Below are 18,877 nucleotides of genomic sequence, written 5' to 3' on the forward strand. Positions count from 1 at the left end.
ACAACTTCCAGCCTCTTGATTTTGTGCCAAAACATGAATCATCAAGATAAGGCTGGAAAGCAGGACATAATGTCTGATACCTGTCTGGTAACAGCACAGCCTATGCGTGAGGCAGTTCTCCAAATATTTACTCTGCTTCAACATCCAGCTCCTTCTTTCTGTAACTTGACTCTTGGCCTATGGGGTGTAAGTTTCATTTTGCCCCCTCACTAGGACAAATATGGTTTTGTGTAACTTTATTTTTTTCCTCTGATTACTGTCAAAATCACTCAACTGCTGTGTGACCTGTGGGGATGGAGATACAGCAAAAGAAGGAGGAATATTTGGGCCTTGGGACAAGAGTAGATCACCTCTGTCTCTGCAGTGTTAAGGGTGGACCCTTCAGAGATTACACATGGAAGCACAAGATCCTCTGATCCTGAGCATGTGGGGAAATGGGGAAATCTTTTATTTACTGAGAGGAAATGGGGCCATATGTAGAAAAATATTGATAAGAAGTCAGAGCTACATTAAACAGACCTGGTTTGCTGTCAGACACCGATCTCTGAAGTAGTTATTTAGGGCCTCAACAAGCCAGGCATCTTGCAAAGGCCAATTGAATCACACCCTTAGCAAGTATTTCTCTTTATTGTCTATAAAGGGAGTCAAGGCTGACTGCTTTTAATGTGGGTGACCACGCTGTTCTTGTCAAACCAATCTGACTCCTGGTTTTTATGTCCTGACCACAACATCCTTTCCAGGCATACAGAAGGTGACAGCTGAACAGGGAGTACTCTGTGAAGCCAGGCATTGCAAAGCTAGAAAATGACTTAATGAAGGCAGCATCATTAAATATTCAATTATATAACAGTGCCATAAATTTGTAACACAAAGCTTTCTTATTCTTCTGTTAGAATGAAAGGGAAGAAATGTGTTTATATGCTGAATGAGGCTGATGTTTTCCGCAGGAATTTGGTGGAAGGAGAGAAAAATCTTGAGTGTCTCCCATACACTGATGACACCAGAGACCTGAAAGTGTCCCTACTCGTGTGTCTCCTATAAGCACTCAGAGCAGGAAGGAGATTAAAGGAGGAACTCCTTGGTGTTCAGTCTCCTAGTGATTATAGGGGAGAAGCAGGAAGTTTCCACAGTTCCACTTGGGAACTGTGAATAAGGAGAGGTGCTGAAGGAATGGCATCCCTTCTGAGTCCCAGTACTATGCCTGAACACGCAAGTCACCAAAGGAACAAGATATAGATTTTGCAAACAGATAACTGGGACAGATATTCAGCCTGTGAACTCTAAAAGAGATGTTTTAATGAATGTTTTGGACAGTGACAGTCACACTTACCCTGGCTTTATTTCAGGAGGTTTAGGTAAGGGCTTCTGGAAGCCTTTTTTCCCAACCAGCCAATATGTTTCTTCTACTCCTTTACCCTAAAATAAAACCAAAAATCCGAATAAAAAGCAGCTTTCTGACTGCTCTCTGCTTGATATGTAATTTTTTTCTCTAGATTTCTCTGGCTTCATGCATATCCAGAGACAGACCATGCCTGGAAATTTTGGGCTTTCCTTCAGAATAGCTCATGGATTATTTGAGTTTCACTTTCCTGAAAGAGGATATTCATTATCCTTGTTCCAACTATCTTTTACAAATTACCCTCATTGATCCAGGTCATTGGAACTACACAGCTGAACAGAAATTGGAAACTACAGGATCACTAATCATCCTTTTTGGCAGCACTAGCATTATTAATTGAGAGATTTTACAGCTCATTCTGAACAGAGTATCAGAATAATAACTTCCTCTCCCACCACGGATGGTTTAGCTTGTAAGGTGTGATGCATCTGGTGAACCTTTTTGAGAGTCAATCACCTTTAACTGAAGAAGGGGAGGAAAACCAACAATCATCTTCATATAAATTAGACCCTGAAAGTACTTCAGGCTTATAATTTCCTGAAAGGCCAATTTGTCCCCACTAACTATGTAAAGGTTTCTTTCCACTGACTAAAAACTGAACTATTTACCCCAGGTACCCCACTTGCAGACATATGAACTTGAATGATTCTACTTGTCATGCAAGATTGTTGGGGGACCTAAGGCATTATTCAGACATTTTATTATAGGTATTTAAGGCAAGAAAAGCTCCTACTTCTGTCTATTGACTATGTAAGGGTAGGATTATGTTTGAAGTATTTAGTACTGCCTTGTTTGGACAATGAAAAGTAGCAGCTTCTGTCAAGGGTGGGCTACATAGTCTACATATAAATACTTATATCCAGCACATAAAGCTGACTGCTTGATCCCACAGTCCTTCAATAACTACATAATGTATTGGAACAAATGAAAGGGACAGTTTTGGAAGGATTCAACTGAAGGTTGGTGTATGAAGGCCAAGAAAGATTATAATATGAAAATTCCTCAAGCAAGATGACTCCCCTGTGAAGTGCTTCACACAGCCCTGGCCTTCTTACCCTCAGTTCTGTTTTTCCCCTGGGTATGATTTCATAGCCTTCATTCAGATTCCGAAGTATATCCACTGTACTTTGGCTGACATGAATTCTGTAAGCTGGGAACAGAAAGCAAAACAGCTGGATCATTGTACTGCACACATGCTGTGAATTCCCCACTGCTCCATCCTGACAAGGAAAAGGGCTCCAAAGCTGGAGTGCTCCAATTCAGGTGTGTGGCTGGTGTAGCTGTGTGGTGCTCCTCTAGGTAGAGTTTAATGCTGACTGATGGATTCTTCCAGGCAGGGCTGTAAAGAGCACAGGGGGAGAAGAGATCTATACTGGGGGCTTCCTGGAGAAGGATACCAAACACACTCAGTGTAGAAGTCCATCTCCATAAATAAGGTAAGTGGTTTTCCAGGAACATTTTAGCTAGATTTCTGTTTTATCTATTGCCACAGTATACCTAGGGAATGAGAAAGAAATGAAAAATAGCCAACTGTCCTGCTCCAGACACCCAATATAATTTGAAAGCTGGGATGAAGAGAAGAGAGATGGAGTTTGCAAGGGAACATAAAGAAAATGTAGCTCTGCATGTAGATATGTCTGCATTTTTAGTAATTTATTCTACCCAGAGCTGCCATTTAGTCTATGAACAAAAAGGGCAAAGGTGGAGAACTTTATTGAATTCCCATCTTCCCCAGATGGTTTTACAGCCAGTGCTGGAACTCACTGGATTTTTTTATTGTTCTGATTGTGTGAACAAGACAGGAAATATTTCTAAAACATTTCCTCCAGAGTAGTTTTTTTGGGGTTGAGCTTTTATTCCAATTTTGTCAATCACATTGTCTTCCCCTTTGAAGGATGGGGTATGAGCTGATTAATTTTTTTTCCCATCATAATAAGAAAGAAAACCATCAGTTTGAGTATGTAGAGGAAGATCACACAGCTATGAGCTACATTTGCTGAGAGACTAACGTTCAATCTGCCTATTTATCTGTATGCCTTTCTATTCATGTGTAACAATGTTCTTGTACCTGCAGTGCTCCTGCTGTCTCCAGTCCCACCGGGACTTTCTGTGACCACGGGTATGATGGAAGAGTGCCCACCTGCGCTTCAGCCCTTGCTTTGTACTGGTCATGAAAGGTAAGGGAATTATTTTACTGTGCAAGAACAGCTCTGAATTAAGGGTTCTTAGCACTGACTGAAAGCAAGATCCAAACCATGTTGGAGGAAAGTAGGGCAAGATTCACGTTGATTTTGGTTGACGGGATTCGAGTCAGAGAACTGCAGCTGGAAGGCAGGGTCCTAAAGGCCAACCTACAGGGCAAAACTGGTGCCTTCCCCTTCAGGCTGCTTTGAATTCTGTCATTTGACTCCCCTCTTTTTTTGACTGTCCCAAATACTCACGCAGGCCCGTGGACTCCATCCTTGAGGCCGTGTTCACCGTGTCCCCGAAGAGGCAGTACCGCGGCATGGTCAGCCCCACCACGCCTGCCACACAAGGCCCTGGAAGACATTCCAGCTGGGTTACCTGGATGGTCCTGCATGAACCCGGGGCTTCACTGACAAACAAATCTCATCTTCTCCTCTGACACTCAAAAAACCTATTGGGAATGCAGGAGAAGGTTTTCTAAAGATCTCACTGGCCTTGGTGCTTGCTAAAATCAGTCGAAAGTTAAGCATTGCTCTGGACTTCGTGCTGGTGTTCCATGTCTGAGAAAGGTCGTGTGTGGTAAGCCCTCAGATCACCAGCATCTGGGAGAAATTTGTTCAGAGTTCATGGAAACTGAAGGACAATCATAATCTCATTTTAAAAGGAGGTCTTTTTCCATGTGAGAAAACTAAAGTTCAGATCCTGTGACATGCCCCATAACCCCCTGAAACAGGATTAAAAATCATCCTTGGGAGTCCAGAGGTGCTGGCAGCACTCTGGACCACCCTGTGTCCCCTCCTTGGAAAAGAAGACACTGTTAGCTGGCCTGGCTAGCCAAGACCTCTTTTTTCCCTCTTTCTCATTCTTTATACAAGATCTATCCACTTCCTAAGTAGCTTCCAAAGAATCCTTGCCAAGTTGTCAGGGAGAGGTATGTGTGCAAGATCCTCATGATCATGCACTCATTGGGAGATAAAGTGTGCGGAAGCCAAACAGCACAGACAATTTTCATCTGGGGCATTTGGCTTAGTTAATGTTTAGACTGCACTCTGAAAGAGGAGATGCTAAATTTCATTGCCTACAATGGAAAATATCAGGCCTGCAAAATAAGAGCAAAAATAAAAATAAAAAAGCAATGTGATAAGGTGTGGGGCTTCCTGCAGACAGAAGGCAGGACTCTCTGTATTTTCCATTAGAGGCATTTATGAGATATGCCTTTTCAGGCTTTGCCTACTTTCTCAATGTCATGATCCTTCTGAGTTAAGATTTAGTACAACTGATATCTAGGAAATCTTTTCCCGTGCAAGATTACAAGAGATGTGAACATTGTACATCGTCAACAGTACCTGAAATGATGCTATAGACTAGGGTTTTCATACCATAAAGAGGTTATAGGTTAAAATGTTGGGTTTAAAACAGTAATAATATAAATAGTAGCAACTGTGGCCTAATTTAGAAGTGATCAGTTACTTAGTTTTGTACAGTGTAATTTTATGCTGGTTTTAGCATTATTTTAAAAAATGATCCTTTTGTAGTTTTCAGATCTATCTTAAGGATAATAAAACTCCATTGCTGAAAGCTAAGGGGAACTTCACAAAAACCCCTCTTGCTGTGACCTCTGAAAATTTGTTGCTTTCCAAAGTTGCCGGATTTTAAAATACTTCATGAGGATGCAAAATCAGAGGTAAGACAGATATTGACTCCTGCCTGATGAATCACTGCTTGATAAAAGATTTTAAAAAAAGAGAGAGGAAGAATGGCTCATACAAAAAATATTACAGGGACTTGAGCAGCATGGATCAAACTGGATGAAACACAGCAGGCAGAGACTGCTGGATATCATGAAAACCTGATTTTAGGGGGTTTCTTTTAGACTGTCAGTGTACCTCAGACAAAACACTGTTCCTCAGAATCTCCTACAAGTTAATTCCCATCCTTATCAGTATTCTCTAATTTGTTTCAAGCTGTTCAGGAGAGGAACTACTAAATTTCCTCACTAGAGGAAGTTTAATTCAGGTTTTCATCCATAGGCACACCTATATACAGCTGTAAAGGCATTGTTGATAGTCTCAGCCAAGGACTTTATGATTCCCTAACTGGTCTTTATTGTGTGCATGTTAATGTTGACATATACACAAAAAATGGTCTTGTTGGAGACTTCTTGTTAGTGCTTCTGTAAGAGGCTTCCCTGAGAAAACACTATCTCACAAAACACTGCCTCTCTTCTTTTTGTGATGATAACGTGACAGCAGCAGTCCCAAATCTCACTAAGGACCAAAGCTCCTTCTGTAACAGGTGATGCAAGGACACAAAAAGGTGGTTCCTGTTGAAAAAACAGCCCTCACTGAGGAGGATTTGCGCTCCATTGATTCGAGCATGGTGCTAAGAACACCAGGGTCATGGGCTTGATCCCTGTTTGGGCCATTCACTTGAGAGTTGGACTCCATGATGCTTGTGGGTCCCCTGCAACTCAGAGTATGCTGTGATTCTGTGATTCCATTTCAGAAGCACAAATAAGGGCAGATGAGTTTCTGCTGTAGTTGGTGGAGACCAAGTCAATGTGGTCAACTGAGCCACAAGAGCTTTTCCACTCCTGCCCATGAACAGCTTTACAGGGTTCATTTTCACATCCTCAAAATAAGTGCAGGCTCCATAAAAGCCCTGGAAACACCTCCATGTGGGTCCCTGAATTCAGGTTTCCTACTCTGTTGTGCAATCACCCAGCCATTTCTGCACAAAACTCACAACACAGGAGCGGCAAGATTTTTAGGGCAAGGCGTTATCTTTCTAGAATACTGCTTTTAAGCCGGTCCCACTGCAGAAGGTTCTCAGCTCAAAACCAACCCTACCATATGAGCATTCCCAAAATTACACATTCCCTGTGTTGAAACCATCTGAGACTTCATTTGCTCACTGCCTTCACCTCCTGTGTGTGTTCCCCCTTTTCCAGACAGCGTCAGCAGAAGGCTAGGAAAAACTTCCAGTGGTAAATCTTCTACAGTTACAAGTTTCAGAGAGTACCAGACACCCTGTGATGAGGGCATTATGGCCTAGTTGTTTAATTACACAGGTTCACAGGTCTGCTTTGAAGTGTCTCTTTGCCAGGGCTTGCAAGGCTCAGTTATCGAGAGGCTCCGGCTAAGACTCTGCAAAGACCATCAGCAGTGCTGCAGAGTTTAAGAGTCAAGATCAAAGTGCAGGGCTGGCTGCCAGAGAGCCTGACTGATACACAAATCACCTTCAGCCTCTGTGGAAGAGCTTATCTTCTCACCAGTGCTTTGGCTGACTGTCCTGCTCCAACCCAGGCATGGATAATGGGGAAACAGCTGAGTCAGCCGAGTTATCCTGGACCTGCAGTGAACTCAAGAGAGGACAGCCAGGATTCCAGGATGTGTTTAAAGCAGGGGAGAAAATGCAGACCAAGCACTGGTTGTCTTGTCCTCTTTGCCTTACCACAAGTAGATCATGGGCATGGGCCACCAGAAGTTCCCAGAGGTGCAGCTTTCCCTCGGGATTGAAAAGGCTTGGCAAAAATGCCTATGCCCAAAATGCATTTACTGCTTTTTCTGAAAGGGCATCATGAGCTCTTCTTGGCAACAGTTTCCAGAGAGCAGCTGAAGTACGTGACTGGGGGTCACACCCTTTCTCCATCCTTTCCAGTAGAGTGAAAGTGTCAGCCAAGTTCTCCTCTCCCCCAAGAGCTTCCTCGAGGCTTTCATGATGCGATCATTCCCTCTTCATGCATCTTTTCTCAGGAGAAACGGGGTCAGGGGTTAATCAAACTCAGCCGTCGGCTCCGTGGCTCAGAGAGCTGGTTTGCTTTGGAACATGTGTTTGTGGCTGCTCCCATGACAGTATGATGCTGCCAGATCTATGCAAAACAAGACCTGCAGAGCCCCCCGCCCTCTTCCCCTCACACCCAATACAGCAGTTCATTGCAATTCTGCTTTCCAGATATCCAGAGTTCATAAAAACAGAAAAAATGTTTCTACCCCCTGTAGACATCACCCAGGGATGTATTTTTTGCCAACTGCATGGGAGATACATTACAGAACTGCTGTCAACAGGCAGCAGCAGATGTTGCACAGCAAATTCCTCTCTTTCCATGTTGAAAATATGCTGCTGGTGCTCCAGAGACTCCTGCTCTGGGCAAGACAATCTGAAGCCATAGTCTCATCTAATTTCTGACAGAGTATAAAACACACAGTGCTCCTGCAATCATTCCTTAATGCTTTACACTTCTGTGAAGGGTCAGCTAAGAATCACAAACTTCAAAGAAAACAGTAGGGAGATGTGGTTTAGAGATAACTCCAAAAGAGGATCTTATAAGGTCTAGGATTCATAATACTGATTTTAACTCTGCTAAAGTCATAGCTCTGTTCTTGGGATATTCTGAGTGAGATACTTCCTTTACTCTGCTTTTGTTTCCCAACATGTACATAAGGGACTGGGATATTGACATCTGCAAAATGCTTGCATGTTAGAGCTCCAAAAGTGTGGATATTATCAGATAAGCAGAAGGATAAAACCCCATAAATTATTGGGTCAGAATCTTGGGCATTCTTAGTAATTGTCTGGTTTCCCACAGTGAGCAACACCAGATACTTTAGAGGAAGAGGCAGAAAATCTGGTGACAAACAGCTGGGAAAAAAATCCATTACTGGTTGTCTAAAAAAATGTATAAAATTATGAAGGTTCATATATATTATACAAGTACTGTTTCATGATAATAGCAGATGTATTTTCCTACATTTAAAATACTTTTGCCTATATAACAGTAGTTCTACTGTTTTGGAATTTTTTGTTTTACTTTGGAGTTTAATTACATTTTGTGTGTGTGTATATATATATATATATATATATATGATAATATTGATATATATATATCTCAAAGGTGTATTATGTGTATATATATATATATATATATATATATAGTGCATTGATATATATATCAAAGGAATTTCCTCCTTTCATTTAAACAAGCAATCTTTCTGTTGGTTGAATACATTATGCAGAGATAAAGTTTTCTTTATAATGTAACTTTTTCTTAAGAACTGTATTGCGTTTTTCTTCCAGTATACCCTACCTGTAATAAATATCTCCAGTCTTTTTATGCTTTCACTTTATATGCCAGGGCTTCTGCTCTTTTTCATTTCAGAACAAAGACATCACTGATGTCCCACCTCTGAAGATGTCCCACCTCTGAAGCTATCCCACCTCTGAAGGTCCTATGGCACATTAAAGAGCTATGCATACAATGAAACCCTCGTGGTTAACATGCCATTCTGCCTCATGGCCGAGACAGAATACAAAATCTCCCCTTAAAATGATACTAAGACACTTTCCTCCACAAATCCTCTCTGGGTTTTGTTTTTCCATTTTAACTGCCTTGTTGATGTGGAAGATTTTTAAGTGTCTTGTAAGGGTGTTTTTTTTGGAGGGCAGGCATGAAGAAAGCATTCTGAGTTGGAAATGCAGTTGAGAAGGAGTTCTCTGATGTTCAGTTGCCTACCTGTGTGCAGTCCAATCCGTATCCTGAGGGGAATGTCCGGCATGTGCCTCATTTTAAATGTTCCCACAGAGCTGAGTATGTCCAAGGACATGTTGGCTATTTCAGCTGCATGCTTGTTTCCATTCCGTTTTGGGAGCCCTGAGGCGACCATATAGGCATCACCAATTGTCTCCACCTAGCAAATAACATCACATTAAGAAATAAAGGTAAAAATTGCAAAAGATGGAAGGAAACACAGAATAAAATTACTTCTCACCTTGTAAACGTCATGGTTTCCAAGAACAGCATCGAACAGAGAGTAAAGGTCATTCAGAAGGTCAACCACTTCAATGGGTTCACTGAGGGCTGAAATGGATGTGAAACCCACAATGTCATTGAAGTAGATGGTCACCTGGTCAAAATACTCCGGTTCCACAGTGCCACCAGTCTTGAGGGCTTCTGCCACTGAACTGAAACACCAACACAAAAAAGATGGCAGGGAGCAAACCTTTTTCTAGTGCATGCTCAAGAGCTCAGACTCTTGGTTTTCTGTGTTCAGATCTTCCACTATATGGCTGTAACCAGCAATGATTAGAGTTTCTTAGTTTGATTTGAAGGTGCTTGTCAAAATTGACGGTCAGGTCTACAATGTTGCTCATTTCTGGGGAAGGGTGTTGTCCAGACCAGATATGGGCTTGTTTTGGGGTGGTTTTGGTTTGGTTTCCTGGGGATTTTTTACCACCCAAAGTACCAGTACTCACGGTGGAAGCATTTGTGACAGCAGTTTTTCTGTCTTCTGTTTTTCAACCTCTAGCTCTTCAGTCCGCTCGCTGATTAAATCCTCCAGGTTGCTGGAGTACTGCTCAAGCATCCTGAGCATTGAGTCAATGATATTGGTCTTTTTCCCTTTGTTGATGATTTTGAACTGTAAAATCGAACTGGAGAGTTATTTGTCTGTCTCTTTACACCACTGTAGCACTCTGAGTTTGGAAAGGAACAAAAAGCAAACATTTCTTTGGAGGTGTCATGCTAAAGACTGGATTTTTCAATGGCAAAAGTTCAAAGATAAAGGGGAAAGGTGAATTAAAGGGTGAATTTGCACCAATCAGTGAGAGTTAGATGAAACACAACTTACAGTAGTTGTCAACGTGTACATTGTTACAGAGTCTTGTCAGGCTGCCGGTTCACAACCCCATTTATCCCATGAACAATCTTTAGGGTAACTTGCAAAACTTTGCATTCAGAGGCACAAAGTTCAGGATGTTAGCAACACTTACAACCTTTTAACATCACTTAAATCCACCTTTGCACACTGACATGCATGTGTACTGCCACCTCCATTCCCAGTTCTTCACTGAGTTGTGCTTTCTCCTCCTGACCTGAAGTTGAGCTGCTGGAACTTTTGGATAATTTGTGACTTTAGAGGCTACCTTAGACCAAACAGCAAAGTCAGCAGGTTCAAAATTATTCACAGCTTCAAAAAACCAAAAGGCAAAAATTAAGCATATTTGTTTACCTGTTTTGTGGAAACGCCCTGAAGTTGTGTCAGGGAAGGTTTGTATTGGATATTGATAATTTTTTTCACAGAAAGGGTTTGTAAAACCTGTTTGGAACAGACTGCTCAGGATGGAGTTATCATCCCTGTTAGAAACATGTGGATATGGCACTTGAGGACATGGTTTAACAACACACATGGTTTTGGTACACGGTTGATGATTGATGGTCTTAAAAGTCTTTTCCAACCTTAATGAGTCTATGATTCTATCACCTTATAAGAACACAGGAACTACATTGTTTGATCAGAAAGGGGGTTATTTTGCCAGTACCTGTCCATGAGACTGGCCAGTAACAGATATCTGGGAAAGCTGTTTAAACAGGCCTCAGGGACAGTCATATTTGCCTGGATATTCTCCAAGCTTCCACCAACCTGGGATTGAGAGACCTCCTATGCCAAATGTTGTATCTTTGCCTTTAACAGTCTTTGGTGAATTTTCCTTATAGTTACCATTTGAACACTTAAGGAGATTAAAAGAAAAATTGGTCTGAAAGTGAATAATTAACAAATCTTTCATCTCCATGAGACCATCTGTGCAAGTACACTGCTAAAGTGAAGATATCAAGCCCATGTCCAGGCTGCTTCATCACCCCTAAGTCAGGACAAGTCTAGGGCTCTGCAGCTTCTTCATTCTTTAACAACTGAGTTAAAGCAAGGAAAAAAAAAAAAAAACCAAAACAAACCCAAACAACAAAACACTTCCCTGCCAAGAACAAACAATGGGATTACACCAGCTTCTTTATTCACTGACCTTATGAAACACCTCCTCGAAGGTTGGGCGTCGTTCAGGGGCTTCAGCCCAGCATTGCTTCATTACCTGGATGCATGCCAGGGGGGCTACTTCAGGAGCTACGTTTGGGCGACACAGGGGAGGGGGCTTCTTCACTTTCTTTATAATTTCTGTGGCAAAGAGAAGGATGGGAAGCACACTGTAAGATGGAGGGCCTTGATATAGGCAAAGGACGTGGACCTTTTTTTGTGTCCCTGTCTTGCTTCTTCAGCTGTCACTCTTAGTCCTCAGCACCCAGTGTCTGTGCCAAATGAAGCTGGAAGTTTCTGTTTTCTCTTTCAGGAGTCTCTTGAAGGATTTAAAGAAGATTCATGTCCCTGGAGAACTAGGTTATGAGTAATAAAGTGGCTGGATGGGGGAAGGATGTGTGACAGATGGATGTGTGAGCCTGCAGGCTTGTATTTAATGAAATTGCCTCTGACTCTCTCCACTAGGACCTGCAGTCTTCTAAGACAGCAGAGGTTTATGGCTGAGACCAGACAGGAAGGATACCAGCCTCTGATTCTTCATCATTAACTGGGAACCAGGACGTAGGAGGTTGCTGGGAGTGGCAACAGTGGAAATTATGTTAAGGGGGAGAGGATGAGTTCAAAACAGTGTCTGGGAAATGACTCCCTGTCTAGATCTCCCTTCCTAGAAATGAGGCTTGTAAAGAACTGGGCTTGGGTTTTCAAACCCTGAGAAGTCAGTCATTTAACACCCACGAAAGTTATGGTATTTGAAATCTTATTTTGCTCAGTGCAGAGAGGCAAACGGAGTGAAAGCCTCCTTCTCTGGCAGGAATCCTGCTGTTCTGTGAGTACTCAAAGCTATTCAGCATTTACAGCCTACTTTAAAGATCTTTGGCTCATCCCCCCCAGACTCCGCCAAATGAACTAATCAAAACATCTGGCCCCAATATTTCCAGGGCCAGCTGAGAGGAAATGCCTTCCCCAGATTGTTTAAATGTTCACAAGTGAAAGCTCCTCAGGACTGAGACACAATGCGTGGAAATTCATCATTTTATCAGGTTAGAAAACAGGACTGAACTGTGTTCAGCATTTGCTGGAGGTTCTTCAGGAGGGATGAGGTGGGAGAAACCTGCTAATTGCATCATAGTCTACATCACAGGTCCAGCTCTGATTTACAGAGTGGGATACACCATTAACATCATTGTCATTGCATTGTGACAGCAGCTTCAGGCATAGAAAAGTCGGGGCCCCATTTTTCCAGCTGGACTGGCACATACTGAGTTGTCATGCCCAACTTGATGGTTGTCCAGCTTAAAATGTGTTGAGAATGGGCTGTCACTGAAATCAGCTAATTTTAGATTGTTGTCACTCCCTCCCTGTTTAAGTGCTTGTGACCTGACACTGCAGTGTGTTTGTTCTTCCCATGGATGCACAACATGATTGCACCACGAGCAGCTCCTAAAGAGTTCACCTGTTTGCTGTTCCTGATACACATAAGCAAAATGATACATCACTTTGACCTCTGTTGAAGAGAGAGTCTCTTTAGAAAGGAAAGGGTTAAGGACAAATACATGGGCAGATGGATGAAATAGGATGTTGGCAAGGGGTCCAGCTCAAAAAACTTCAGCCTCCATGATGCACAAAATAGGGACAATGAGTGGGAAGCAAAGGAGTTTCTAAAATATGGGAAGTACTGCCCTCAGATTTCACCCCATACTATGGTGAAAAGTCCGAGTTTGCACAGGGAACTGGGGGTGCTGCAGGGGCCTGAAGCATCCTGGAGAGCACCCAGAACCCTGATCCCAGTGAAAGCAGTGATGAGGCATGTACCAAGACTGTGATGAGAACTACACATTTTGATGTTCATTATGAGTGTTGTGTTGAAATCACACTTCTGCCACTGAAGAAGGTCATGACACTAATACATTATTGCCTTATTAGTGAGGGGACTTGGCCAGGCCTTTTATAAAGTGCTCTGCACAAAGCTTTAAAAATATACTGCAGTAGTTGCCTACCTTCAGCTGAGAGCTCTGACGTGCAGTAAGGTGGACCCCGAGCAACCACTTCTTGCAGGATGATTGCAAAGCTGTAAATGTCCCCTTTGATTGTGCCTTTCCTGCACATGTCTGGGTCCCGCAGTAACTCAGGAGCTGTCCAGAGCAATTCTAAACAGATTTCAGAGCATCACATTTCTTACACTTTAACTCAGACTATTGCAAAGTAAATGCTTAAATGAATACCTTATGTCAGTCATTTGATGAAAGGTTGGAAAGTATTACATTATTTACTGAATCAAATCTTTTACTTCTAGTGGTACGTTAGAAATACTAAACTTCTGTGCTGCCAAAAAAAAAAAAAAGAATTTTCCAAGTTTTACTCTATGGGTTTTTTTAAAAAATGCCACACCAGCAATTTCTATCATATAACACCACCCACGAACTTCAACATAAGAATTCATCTCACCACTGCCAGAAGCTTTAACACCATTTTTTTGATTGAAAATATTCCTGAGACAAAATATTGGCATCAAATATTGAAATTCTTGTTACAGTTGTTGCTCTTTTACAAAGCAACAATTAACAACATATTTTCTGTAGTTCTTTTTAGATGAAAATACTTTTTGTTAAAGCAGTTTGTAACAATCTGATGCACAGTCTTTATAACCAATAGTTCAAGTGACAAAAGACACAGTTGAGAAATATATCCACCTTCATGAAGAAATGAATCTTCAAACTGAGATTTTGTTACCCTGGTAACTGTGCATTCTGAGTAACGGGGATATGGAAAATTTCTGCCACTGCAAATGTGTTTATCTTCTGTAAGAGAGGAGAAGAAAGTCTTCTGTCTAACAACTGCCCTATCTGAGACACTGAAAAGCTGTAAGCATCAAATCCCATGACAGAGGGATCAAACCATGAAATGCTGTTGGAAAACAGGTTTCAAGAATAAATTAGGATACCAGAGGAACCCCAAAGCAATGGCCACGTGAAAGAAATCCTGTCCAAGTCTCCAAACCTGATCCCATAAGTGTTGGTCTAAAGTGGTGGGAATCTCATGTGGCAGCCTTTGGTGACTGGCATGTAGAGGACCTATTTCAAAGAGACCTACATAATTTTATGTTTTAGATGACTTATTTCAACAAGAAAAAGTGTCTTTTCGTTTGGGATAACATAAACTCTAAATATAGGATTGGGTCTAAGGATGTGAAGCCATTCTACTGGCTGCAGTACTGATAAGATTTCAGGGACAATTCAGTCCTTCTCCAACTGCAACAAGCTGAAGTTCTGTCACTACTTACAGTAAAATATATTTTCTTTACCACATTTCTCTGCTATTTGCTTCACTTTCAGGCAGTCTGAAAAAAAACTTTGCTTACCCTTTCTTATAACAGTGCATGGTATGGAGGAAACTAGATGTAGTGAGATTGAGCATGAGACCGAGCACACATGTGGCTTTGTGTGGCCACTGGCCTGAAATTGTACTTGGACAAACATCTGTTAAATCAATATTTAAAAAAAAATATTTCCTCATCACACCTACCTTCTGGGGATGGCTGAATATAGGGGCATTTCTGTGCCTCTAAGATCTCATTATAACCATAGTCAGTGATCTTCAGGACAAACCGGCCATCCACAACACAGTTACGGGACTTGAGACGTCCATGGGCAAAATCTCGGTGATGCAAATATCTGATTCCCTATGAAACACAGAAAAAAATCCAGGTTGATCCTTAAGAATTATCTTATCCATCAGCACTCAGAGACACCAAGCCACCTTGTCACAGATAAGCATCAAATGCAGCATTGACTCTAGGTCAAATGCAGTAATGATTGAAACAACAAACCACGAGAGAAGTGTAGAAATGGATTAGGCACATGAAATAGGTTTGTCTGGACCCTAAAGCAGTAAAGGTCTGACAGGTTCAGGAGGAGCCAGATGCCTCCCTCTGTAGCCCTGCATCTCACTGCACCCAGAAGTTCTGCTTTTAGGCAAGGATAAGAAAGTGGACACAAGTGTTATGAAATAGGTCAAAGGAAGTCATGAGGAGCTGGGTGTCCCTGCCTATCTCTGCCAAGGAGGTTCAGAAGGCAGATCACAGACTACAAGAATGGTTCTGGTGGTCTACTCTGGAATCCACCAGTTCCAGATTAGTAGTTCACCATTAAGACATGAAAACATGGGACATGATTGGAAGTGTGAACACTGCTAAAGGGACCATGCGTGCAGCCATCTACGGTGGATGCATTTCTAAATTATACCAAGAAAGGGCCTTTGCAATGAATACATTTGTCACAAAATTCTGTTGTTGTGGGTGATCAGTTGCATCCTGATACATAGTTTTAGTCTCTTGTCCTGCTGTGTTGCTGTACTTCTATTACCCCAAATGGTGCTTGTCTCAGATGGAAACAAAACAAGGATAAGAAGGCTCATTTAAGGACTGATACAATTTGTTTTCCCTGTGTTGTCATTAAAAAACCAACATCCTGATTGAAATAGCTTAGTCCTCATAAAAGTTCCCTTCAGATCATGCCTCAGCAGGAGCAATGGGTTTACTTTAATTAGATCCATCACAAGAGAGGACTTGAACATCCAGTCCAGTTTCATATCCTCGTTTCTCAGCAAGTCCTCCAGGCTGCCTCGTGAGCAGTACTCTGTCACTATGGCAAAGATGCCACAGTCCGAGAAAAAGCCCAGGAACAGATTCACGTTTTCATGACGCAGATCTTTCATCTGAAACAAGACAGCGAATCACAGTGAGACCAGGTCAGCCAGACATCTGCTTGGTAGCTCCTTGGTATCACTAGTTGCCCTTTTCACACTTGTACTCCCAAACAGCCTTCCACAGAGAGATGGGGATGCAAACAACCCCTCTGGTGCCTATTTTTGGCTACTCAACACTCTTTTCAAGTTTTGTTTTCCTTAGTCTATATATTATACAAAGAAAGAAAAATAACAAAAGCAAATTAAACAGAAGCTTGTGTTTTGTTTAGACAAACTGAATTGAATCTCTCACTAGGCCAGAATGGCTTTGCTGGGGTAGATTAAGTTCAGCATGTGGATCTTGCTCTGAACTGGAAACAACACCATACCTAGAGAGTCCAAAGTCATCCATCAGTGGTGTCTTTGGAGACATGTCCAGGTAAATTTGTTGCTTTTACATGCATAAAATGCCACTGCTATGTTAGCAATAGCTGTCAACAACTAATTCCCTTGAATTTGGAAAACAAGTATGCTTTCTTGTCATTTGTAACAATAAAATTGAAGACCAAAGTTAAGCATCTGAGAGGCACCTTAGGTGGACATACAAAGCAAACTCCAGAGAAATGCACAACTGTGTCTGTGTCACACTGTCAACATAATACATGAAAATATCTACCAGTGCCTCACACTGTGGAGGGATGAATTCCCCAAACCACTCTGCCTTTGCAGGCAAGATCACTTGAAAGATTCATTGTACATTTAACACTGGACCAGTTTGGAAGTGGCAGGTCTGGGGTGGGGTTTCACAAGCTGCTGACTGACATATGGATCTTGGTAAATTTGTCAGATGCAGTTGTGCATGGTCCACTCTGCCACATTTCACCAGACAAGACTCACTGACAACCACAATGCATGATTTAGTGGATAGACATGAGGCAAGGGCAACAAACACACCCTGAAGGCAAAACCACCCCCTGAGAAACCTTCCCTCCACATGTCATCATCCCATGTTCCTACCTTCCTTAAGATGCTGGTGGAGCTTTGCCTCAGATTGTGAACTGCTCCTGTCTCAAATTTTTTCAGCCACACCTGGTCTCCCTGTCCACAATTGCAGAATCAGAAAATGGTTAAGGTTGGAAGAAAGCAGTGATGGACCATCTAGTCCAACCTCCCTGCTTAAGAAAGGTTATCCTAGAGCACATGGAACAGGATTGTGTCCAGGCAGTTCCAGAATATCTCCAGTGAGGGAGACTCCACATCCTCCCTGGACAATCTATTTCAGTGCTTGGTCACCTGCACAGCTAGGTTCTTCTTCATGTTCAGGTAGAACTTTCTGTGCACCAGTTTCTTTCTCTTTCCTCTTGTCCACTGAGAAGAGCCTGGCTCTGTCCTCTTTATGCTCTCCCTTCAGAGATTTATAGACATCAGGGAGGTGCTCTCTCAGTTGTCTCTTCTTGAGGCTGAACAGGCTCAACTCCCTCAACCTTTCCTCTTAAGAGAGCTCCAGTCCCCTAATCCCAATACAGGTGGGTGACTGACAGAGCAAATCTCTGAGCAACCCATAACATTGGGGTCCAGGTCTGAATTTCAGGTCCTTGACTATGAAAGTGGCTGGGGATTTTTAATGTTCTTGGCACCCGATTATTTATATACTGAACCCAAATAAGAATATACACAGCAAACCCTTAAAAAAGGGGAGAAGCAGAACCTTCACCTGGATCACAACTTCATGCCTGGAAGGTTTCTTGGTATCTGATAAACAGCAATAAATTGATTTTAAAGGAAACTAACTCGGACCAGAGCTTTTCTCTGGCATTAATGATTGATCAAATTTATTTTGCTCCTCTTCAGGAAAAGTTACCATGCCATTTTTTCAAAAAGCTGCATTTTCAGGAAAAACCTGATGGATGGCGTCAGTTTTCTTGGCCATTGCCTCTGCTTAAGCTCCATCCAGTCCTATTGCCACAAAGGGTAATTGAGTGTCCATTTGTGTATTTGGATCCTGTCTCGTAATAAAGTTCCTTATTAGAGATGTCACCAAATAAAGACTGTCTTGTAAGAAAGGTTCTTTATGGTGCCACCACCTTAGGGGCTGACTTCTCTAACAGGACCAGACTGCAATGTTACATGTGTATGTTGAATATTCCCATCCCACATGACTCCAGGTGTCAGGGTGAGGGTTGGGACAGAGTTGCCCTAAACACTGCCAAGTCCATGCTTGGGAGTAACTTATTTTCATACTTAGGGTTTGCTCAAACTATCTCCATCCCAGGACCTACAGTACTGCAGCCAAACACTTTTCCCCCTGGAGCAGTCCAGTGCACAGAAGCAGTGGGAGAGAAGGCTGCTTGAGGTCCCCACATACCTCATACAAAGCCACATTGGAGGTTTCATGGGTGGCCACTGTGCTTTTCAAGGAAGCAGAGCGGGTTACGGATATCAGGCTTCTGTTCTTGGCTGCTATGCTGTTTGCATCAGTCAGACTGTCCAAGGTCAGCCTCTGGAAGGCAAGGAAAGCAGGTGCTAGGCAGCTACCACCTCTTGGTGTAAAGCTCCATTCCAGCTCTGCCTTGCAGCATGGATTTCTGGGTAGGGAAATCACGGGAGTGTCCCCCAGCACATCACCTGTTCTGGGTATGAACTATTCCTGTGAATGGACCAGGAATGGTTCCAAGTATATTTGAACGCAGACACTTTATTTTAGAAGGTGAGATGGTTTATCTTTTTTGCATGCTTTGTGGTGTACCATCTAACCTCAAGAACAAGGAATACGACCTGGCAGTTAGAAGAAACACAATCAAGA

General features: G+C 42.3%; 1 protein-coding gene across 1 annotated transcript in view; it reads right to left on the reverse strand.

Annotated features, from left to right (window-relative positions):
• Positions 1-18,877, reverse strand: part of GUCY2F (guanylate cyclase 2F, retinal) — a 38,797-nt gene that overhangs the window by 8,611 nt on the left and 11,309 nt on the right. The window contains exons 6-17 of the mRNA XM_030234549.2: positions 18,440-18,574; positions 17,092-17,172; positions 15,928-16,104; positions 14,914-15,070; positions 13,389-13,538; positions 11,384-11,532; positions 9,839-10,002; positions 9,355-9,547; positions 9,099-9,273; positions 3,841-3,939; positions 2,455-2,549; positions 1,331-1,416 (exon numbers count right to left, since the gene is read on the reverse strand). Of these exons, the coding sequence (XP_030090409.2) occupies positions 1,331-1,416; positions 2,455-2,549; positions 3,841-3,939; positions 9,099-9,273; positions 9,355-9,547; positions 9,839-10,002; positions 11,384-11,532; positions 13,389-13,538; positions 14,914-15,070; positions 15,928-16,104; positions 17,092-17,172; positions 18,440-18,574 (1,661 nt within the window). The remainder of the gene's footprint in view (positions 1-1,330; positions 1,417-2,454; positions 2,550-3,840; positions 3,940-9,098; positions 9,274-9,354; positions 9,548-9,838; positions 10,003-11,383; positions 11,533-13,388; positions 13,539-14,913; positions 15,071-15,927; positions 16,105-17,091; positions 17,173-18,439; positions 18,575-18,877) is intronic.

The sequence above is a fragment of the Serinus canaria genome, chromosome 1 (assembly GCF_022539315.1).
Source record: "Serinus canaria isolate serCan28SL12 chromosome 1, serCan2020, whole genome shotgun sequence".
Taxonomy (NCBI): Eukaryota; Metazoa; Chordata; class Aves; order Passeriformes; family Fringillidae; genus Serinus; species Serinus canaria.